The sequence below is a fragment of the Cajanus cajan genome, chromosome 6, assembly GCF_000230855.2.
Source record: "Cajanus cajan strain Asha chromosome 6, NIPB_CcT2T_4, whole genome shotgun sequence".
Classification (NCBI taxonomy): Eukaryota; Viridiplantae; Streptophyta; class Magnoliopsida; order Fabales; family Fabaceae; genus Cajanus; species Cajanus cajan.
Genome location: NC_138522.1, coordinates 52,442,366 through 52,449,990, shown reverse-complemented (window position 1 = coordinate 52,449,990; position 7,625 = coordinate 52,442,366). Strand labels below are relative to the sequence as shown.

Genomic DNA, 7,625 nt, shown 5'->3' with positions numbered 1-7,625 from the left:
AGGCTACTAGATTTGGGTGAGAGTGGTGCTCAGGTAAGCCACTAGGTTAGGTGAGTCTCCTCTAAGTCCTTAGCTAGTGTTGGAGCGGAGTATGAAGTCATGGGTTATCCCCTTAACCAAGTACTGGGGAAGGTGCGTGGATCCTTGCAGATAGTCGGTGGGCGAACTCCACAAGTGACTTGGTAATGCATGCCAAGGTTGTGGTAAGTCTGTACCTAGCTGTGCTATACCTGACGATAGATCCGAACTTTCAATTGTGTAAGTGACATCATTCGAGTAAACCCGAGAGAGAATTTTTATCCTATTTAGTTGTGACCGAGCGGGTGTATTGTGCGTAAAAACGGTTGGGGTGGTTTCGGTAGGATTGGGATGTCACTTACACTGCTTTGCTGTTAGGGAGATCTCCTAGGTGTATGTGTGACGATGCATTAGATGATTGATATGCATTGATATCTGTCATGAGTTGCATGTTATTGCATGATTGATGTTATGATCAAGTGTGTTGTGTGACTTCATGTTTGATGAATTGATGATTGATTGAGATGAGAGTTCCTTTGGGACTTTTTGATGAATGTGTAGTATAGATTTTGTTTTATACTTGTATGATTGATTTTTGAACTCTAGTTTACCCTTCTGTTTCCATGTGGATGGACTGCGATGATCATTCTTGTATGAGAGCAGGTCAGGGCTAGCTTAGAGTTGAGATGACCGTTGCGAGACAGGAAATTTTGTCCTCGTGTTAGAGTTATCGTATTGGGTAACTGTTTTGTGTGTGTTTGACCGACACTAGGGTAATGTTGTTTTGTAGATAGAAACGTAGTTATTATATTTATATTTATGCACCTGTATGTATGAGTTGTCTAATTTTAATATTTATCTTAGTTCATTAGTAGTAGTGCGATTCCACTAAGTGTAAAGATCATGACGGGTCGTTACAATTCTTCTATCAAAAGAAATAAACGATTAATATTAAATATAGATAAATTAAAAAATACTTAAGAGAATATTCTTTAAAATTATAAAATTATGAGCAATCAACTTTAAATGAAATTTAACATTCAAATAATAAAAAATTATATTAAAAGAATAAAAAAATTAAAGATTTAAAATTATCTCCGTTCAAAATAGTGAACTCTAATTCTACATACACAAAAGTTAATATAATAATTAAAAGAACAACACAAGCTATGATTCTGGTCACGCAAGGCATTTTCTGCACTTACTTGGTTTAGACTAGACAGCCACCATACTCAGAATCCAAAGCACCATAGAGAACTCAAAGGCAAAGAGGGTATGGAGCAACCCTCGATCAAGCACAAATCCAAATAGTGTTATCCCTCCATAGTTGTGCTGCAAATATGTCACTGCAATAATCATAAACAAAACCTCACTGAATCCAAACAGTGGTATATTCATATACTAAAATAGCGAGAAATTTAATGAATATAAGATAACATCTATATTATTATATTATAATATAAAGTGAATTTTGAGTGTAATTTAATTTTTTTAAATTAATTTATAAAATAAAAATTATCTTCTATTTATAAACTTTATTTTAGTGTTAGTTTGATGTGAGATTTGAATTTTTCTGTATAATAAAACTAATGCCAGAACTCTATCACTAACATTGTTAGGATATAATAGTATTACTATTGCATAAATAGGTTTTAGCTGTGTTTTAAATTAGAGACAATGCTGACCTAAAGCATGCCTTGTTTGAAAAGAAGAAGGTCGTTGGGGAGTTACTGCTACGTTTATGTCTGATGAATCAGAATCAATGGCAGTAGGACTGGGTGGCCCCTCTGGCATTTGGGCTTTCCACTGCTCTGATTCAGCAGAAGCATTGGTCACCACCATGTGCCACTTTGTGCCGATTGACACTATCCCTTGAGCCCTGTGTGTGATTCTCGCCGCCCCCATAAGACACAAGAAGAATCCACATAACTGCACAGCAGAACAAATCTGCATAACAAAATTCACAAGTCTTAATTATAAGCATTGTCAATACCATTGACCAATTACTAAGAAGGAAAAAACCTAGCCTCGTTTGTTTATGCTATTCTCTGATTTATTTATTTATTAGAATTACAACACTGTAGTAATATTAACTCGACTTCACCATTAAAATAATTTATTAGAACTATAGTTTTAGTTTGATAATTTGTATGATATAAGTCTGCACTCTATTCTGATTAAAAAAAATAACACTATGCATATTAGAATAGAAAAAAACAATATTTATTGATGAGGCAATAACTTTACCACGAGATCAGCAGAATTGAAGAAGGTGGTGTCAGATTTGGCTTCCAAAACCAGCAAGAGAGAACCCAATTGACTAACAGTGATAGTCAGCAAGCAACTAATTATAAAGAACCTATACCTATGGCTTGTGATCCACAATTGCCTTCTAATCCTCACGTGCTCGCCGAATATAATGCTTGCATCAGACTCACACCCTTCGAAAAGTTTGTGAAGCCCTTCAAACCTCAGTATCTGAAGCTCGCATGTCAACCTAAAAAGCACACACGCTAACAAGAACAACCCCGTTCTGTAAACCCACGAAACCAACACTGAGACAAACACAAACCATTTCAGGGGGGTCCCACATGATGGCACTGAAATTTCCACATTCAAAAAAAAGATAATTTTGTGAACAAGTTCCACGCAAAAGGAAGGTAACATCATGCACGCTAAGTATCTAAACGCCTTCTGAAGCTCGCGCGTGTATCCTCGTCGAACATACATCGAGTCATCTTGCAACGCATCAAGGAACAGAAGCTGCCGAAGTCCATACCTGCTAAATCATAAGAACAGTTTCCTTGTAGTTGCAACTTTAATATATTAAGGTTTAAGCCTTAAACTAAACAATGTGGGACTAAGAACGTTCAAAATATATGCAGAGCTCTATAGCCTTGACACTTTTTTTTTTTGGTACCTTGGGAAGAAACGGGAGAGGGTGAAGAAGGCGATGATGGCGAGGGATGATTCGGGTATTTGGAGGAGCTTGTTGAAGTTGAAGGGGTCAAGTTGGGAAGCAGAGGCAGGGACATGAAGGAAGAGGGAGGTGAAGAGAGGGACAACAATGGTGAGGAATGTGAAGACAACGTAGGAAATGAGTTTTCGAACGTTGGAAGAGTGGTCGAGTGCACACCATTTAAGAGTTATGCTAAGTTTTCGGAGTTGGTATGTTGCATAAGATTGTTGGAGGAGCAAGGGAAGATTGAGTTGGTGTTTTTCGTCGTTTGCGTGGTTTTCGATAAATGATGGATTTCTATCGGAGGAATCAATGTTGATGATAGTGGCGTTGTCTGCTTCTGTGAAGGGGTTCATTGGTGGGTTGTTCTGAATGTTAAGAGACAGAGACAAACAGAGTGAGGAAAACAGAGCATTGGGTTTGTGTATGGATATGGAAAGAGAAATAGGAATCATAAAAAGGATTATGCTAGGAAAAAAAATAGTAAACAAAAAAAAAATTAAAGGTTTGCAATAATGTAAAATAGTATAAAATGAAACTCCAACGTTTTTTTTGTGTGTGTTGAGTGCACTAGTCCAAACATCTCATTGTATAAACATTAGGAAAATAAATCAAATATTGGAAAATAAACCTTAGTGACATGTTTAATAACATTTGTAATATCGAGTCTTAAAAAACATGTTTAATTTATCTTTTATGTAAATATTTTTTATTATATTTGCTTGAATTATTTAAAAAATACAGGATTATAAATACTTTGTATGAAATGGGTATTTATTTGATAGATAATTTTTTATTTTTGTAATAGGTCTCTTCTTTTATCTAAATGTGCCTCCGTCCTTGACAATAAACGATAATTTATTTTCAAACATCGAAAGTGAAAAGGAAAAAAAAAATAATAGAAAGAAAAGGCATAAACCTTGCTTTGTCTTGTGAGAATTCCTTAGGTTGCGGTTTAAGCCAAGAATAAAGGAAATTTAAGAACTATAAGTGTTGTTTGTTCTCTTTTGACTTGTATGTCATTCGATTTAAGATGTACAGAGGTTCAAATATTAATTTAGCTAGTACCTTGACAGCTTGGCCGATATAATGTATGCATAATTTTTTATTAATTTTTTAAGAAAATCAAAAAATGATTAAGCATAAAAGCTGATAATATATTTTATCAGTAAATTAAAATATTTAAAAATAAAGAGAGTTTTTAATTCATTAATTATACACTTATTATAATCCAAGATAAAATAAAAAGTCAATGTAAAATGTTAGATAAAGAATAAACTTGGTTTTTTCTAATGTTACGAAATTTTAAATTATTTTAACATATTTAAAAAAATGACATAAATAACATTGCATAAGAATAAATTTTAAATTTTCTAATGGTAAGGAAATTCCTTTTTTTTTCTTGTAATTTTTGTAATTTAAAATATAGAACAACTATGTGGAGACAGAAAGAGTGAGAGGAAACTTTCCTCAACAATTGTTTTGTTCATAGTAAAAAGTCACATTAAAAAGAGAGAGACTAATATATGCAGTTAACTAAATAAGAGAGCGAACAAAGTGATAATCTCACTTTTTTAATTGTATATATAATTGATGTAAAAAAATTATAAATAAAATTTCACATCATTGGATTAAAAAAAAAGTTTATAAAAACGCATAGTCTACATTAGTATGAAATGTTTTTGAATATAACAAAAAATAAAATAATGAGAATTTAGGTCTAAAGTTAATAATATCATTCAAATGTGAAAACATGTGTGTGAATTATGGGTGTCCGAAAATAATATAAAAGTTGATGTTTTCAACCTAGTAATTGACTTAGAGACTTGAACGGATATTAATTTGACAAAAAGCGGTAGATCCAAGTGTGAGATATCTTGTGTTAAAAGTCTTTCTAATAATATGAAGGTTAGACGACATATGCCGTTGATGTGAACTAACGACGAAGTAAGTATCTAGAGTTAACATGTTAACTAAAGTTCTAAAGATCACCATTGAATACTCATATATGAAAAAAAAATTATTGAAGGGGAGGTTAACTCATGGTCATTTGTTTGAGGGGAGGTGTTCTTACCGGAAATCTACTGTAGAGATGATCCTCCGAGTAAGATTGGTGAGCCTCCTTCGCTTGTACGCTTGATGCTCCAAGATGGGGGTGGTACCTGCAAAAGAGACTCTGATTCTAAAGTTAGTGTTTGTGGGTGTATGAGTCTCGTATAAGTAATGCACGTACCTTTGTGTGTATTAGGATTTTGTTGGGCCTTAGGCCCGAGATCAGTTTATGACCTAATTGGATAGCGAGCCGATGTCGCCTAGCGCGTGTCCGAGGTCACTCCGCGCTGTGATGCCGAGCTCAAGCTCGGCATAGCGGTACAGATAGTACACTAGCCCCCCGAGCTCCGAAGACCGTAGGTCGATGAGTTAAGACCGAGCTTGACAAGGGGTCGTGACTTTTCGCGTACGCCTATTTGTCATGACGCCATGTGTCATAACCGTCACCTCGTTCCCATAACGCGTGGGCAGCGCGGTGACAAGATTGTATTTTTATTTGTTTGATGACGTGGCCTCTTTGGGCCGATGTGGTGTTCCGATGTCCATGTTTCTTGGTCGGGCTGAGGAGCTCGGCAATAATGAGCTTACTGCTTGGTTAGGCTGGTAAACCTTTGACCGAGTCAGCAGATTGGTGAGGGACAAGTCGACAACTTGGCTGGCCAGTACACTAGCCCCCCAAGCACCGAGTGATGTAAAAGCAAAGGGGCTTCGAAGAAGTTCCCAAATTTGTTGTTTGAAGGTTCAAATTCGACCTTGTTAAGTAGATGTGATCAAAGGAAAGTCAGCCAGAAGGACTCCCAGAAGACCATAGGATGACTATCTGTAGGTTTAGAGGTCTTAGAGTAGCCAAAAATAAGAAAGTGGGAGGTTTGGAGCTCAATACGGCCTCCTTGGAGTTCAGTACGGCCGTACTGCACATTTTGTACTACAATACGGCCGTACTGAAACCAATACGGCCGTATTGAAGTTTCTGTATTTCAATACGGCCGTACTGAATTCAATACGGCCGTATTGAAGTACAAAAACTCAATACGGGCCGTATTGATCCCAGGGGCCGTACTGCGCCTCATCCCTATAAATAGGACGTCATTTGGACGTCATTTGACACTTTTACACACAGTTTTGACTCCCTCCTTGAGTATTCTGGGGTTTTTGAGCAGTGTTCTGCCCTAGAAATCTCTCTGGGAGTCGATCCGACGAAGTTCTTGAGTCACGAGTCATTTGCTTGAGTCTCGAACTTAGTCGAAGGGAAATCTTTTGGATTTCCATAGTAAAAATTATTTTTTAGGAAGGAGCGAGCGAGCTTGTAGAGGGAGGGAGCGCCAAAAAGCCTCCTAAACTTCATTGATATATAAAAAGCACGCTTCAAGAGGTTTCTTCTCTAAAAATCCCTTCTTTTACCGCTTTCTGATTGTTGCATATTTAAATTCGTCATCATGTAGATATTTAATATATAATCGTTTATAATAAATAGGGGTAATTTAGTAATTTTACGCTATTATTTAATAAATAATCCGTCATAGGGAATCCGAAAGGGGCGTTGTGGGGTGCTAACACCTTCCCCGCACGTAACCGACTCCCTTACCCAACTCTGGTTGTAATGGCCAAAGTTGATTTATAAAATCAATTGCCTTAAATCTTTTTCCAATGTTTTGAGTAAAATATTGGTGGCGACTCCAAGAACCCTACCTTTTGTGAAAACTACTAATCCATGGAGGGTCCCGCTTGGGATTAACATGGATTGGTGAATCATTTTAATAAAATTGTTAGTTCGACAAGGTCTCAGTTTGAGAATAAGTCGTTCTAACAATCCACCACTTTTCAAAACATTAATAAGAGTCCGACCATCGTCGCGAATGCCAAGGTCCGTTTCGGCGGGTGGCGACAGATGGCGACTCCACTGGGGAAGCCTCGAGAGTCAGTCCCATTTAGTGATGGATTCTTTTCAAAATAATAGTTTAAAATTACTTCATTACCCCTTACTTGTATGATAACACGTTTTATCTATTTGGCTTTAATAACTGTTGTATGTTTAAATTTTCGCAATTGTTTGAAATAAAAACTGCACACAAACCTTTGCACACAACAGTTCCCTCTATACCCGGGGGCATGAGTGGTAAGCCATAGGGAGTGGATGTTAGTACGGCCGGTTGTCGAATGGGTCTATAGGTGCCCGTAGACCGTTGTCGGAAAGCATCACTCAAGGTGATAACCATGAACTCAAGTCCGACAGTGCGTTGGAACTTTCCATCGACTTACGACGAGAGGAATTGGGTCCCTATAATGGGGGCACCTTGGGGGCCTCAGACCAGTGAGAACAGTTAGAACCTCCTTGAATATGCACTTTTCTGCAGGATACCCCTACCTCGTGATTCGCTCGTGACTGTTCGTGGATGAGTGAATTGTTTGTGTATAGGTTTATGTGATATTGTTTGTGCATTAATAAAACCTCGTGATAAGGTCTAAGAATAATCCCCATGCATGAAAATACCATGACATGAGAGGAAAAACCATGTGTGAAAATATAATAAAAGTAAGGAGCATGTACATCATTACCAATAAGACATCATGCATCCTCATAAATCATGCATTTTAG

General features: G+C 36.9%; 1 protein-coding gene across 1 annotated transcript; it reads right to left on the bottom strand.

Annotated features, from left to right (window-relative positions):
* Nucleotides 1-760: 760 nt before the first annotated feature.
* Nucleotides 761-3,440, bottom strand: LOC109796289 (uncharacterized). Its single transcript, XM_020355976.3, has 4 exons — nt 2,939-3,440; nt 2,266-2,797; nt 1,704-1,965; nt 761-1,364 (listed from the first exon to the last, which is right to left on the bottom strand). Exons 1-4 carry the CDS (start codon nt 3,430-3,432, stop codon nt 1,234-1,236), a joined length of 1,419 nt encoding a protein of 472 aa, XP_020211565.2. The 5' UTR covers nt 3,433-3,440; the 3' UTR covers nt 761-1,233.
* Between the last annotated feature and the right edge of the window lie 4,185 nt (nt 3,441-7,625).

Coding starts and splice junctions, on each gene's coding strand:
- LOC109796289 (XM_020355976.3), bottom strand. CDS start 3,432: ATGATTCCTATTTCTCTTTCCATATCCATACACAAACCCAATGCTCTG. Junction 2,798..2,938: donor CTCTCCCGTTTCTTCCCAAG/GTACCAAAAAAA, acceptor ATGATTTAGCAG/GTATGGACTTCGGCAGCTTC. Junction 1,966..2,265: donor TCAATTCTGCTGATCTCGTG/GTAAAGTTATTG, acceptor TTTGTTATGCAG/ATTTGTTCTGCTGTGCAGTT.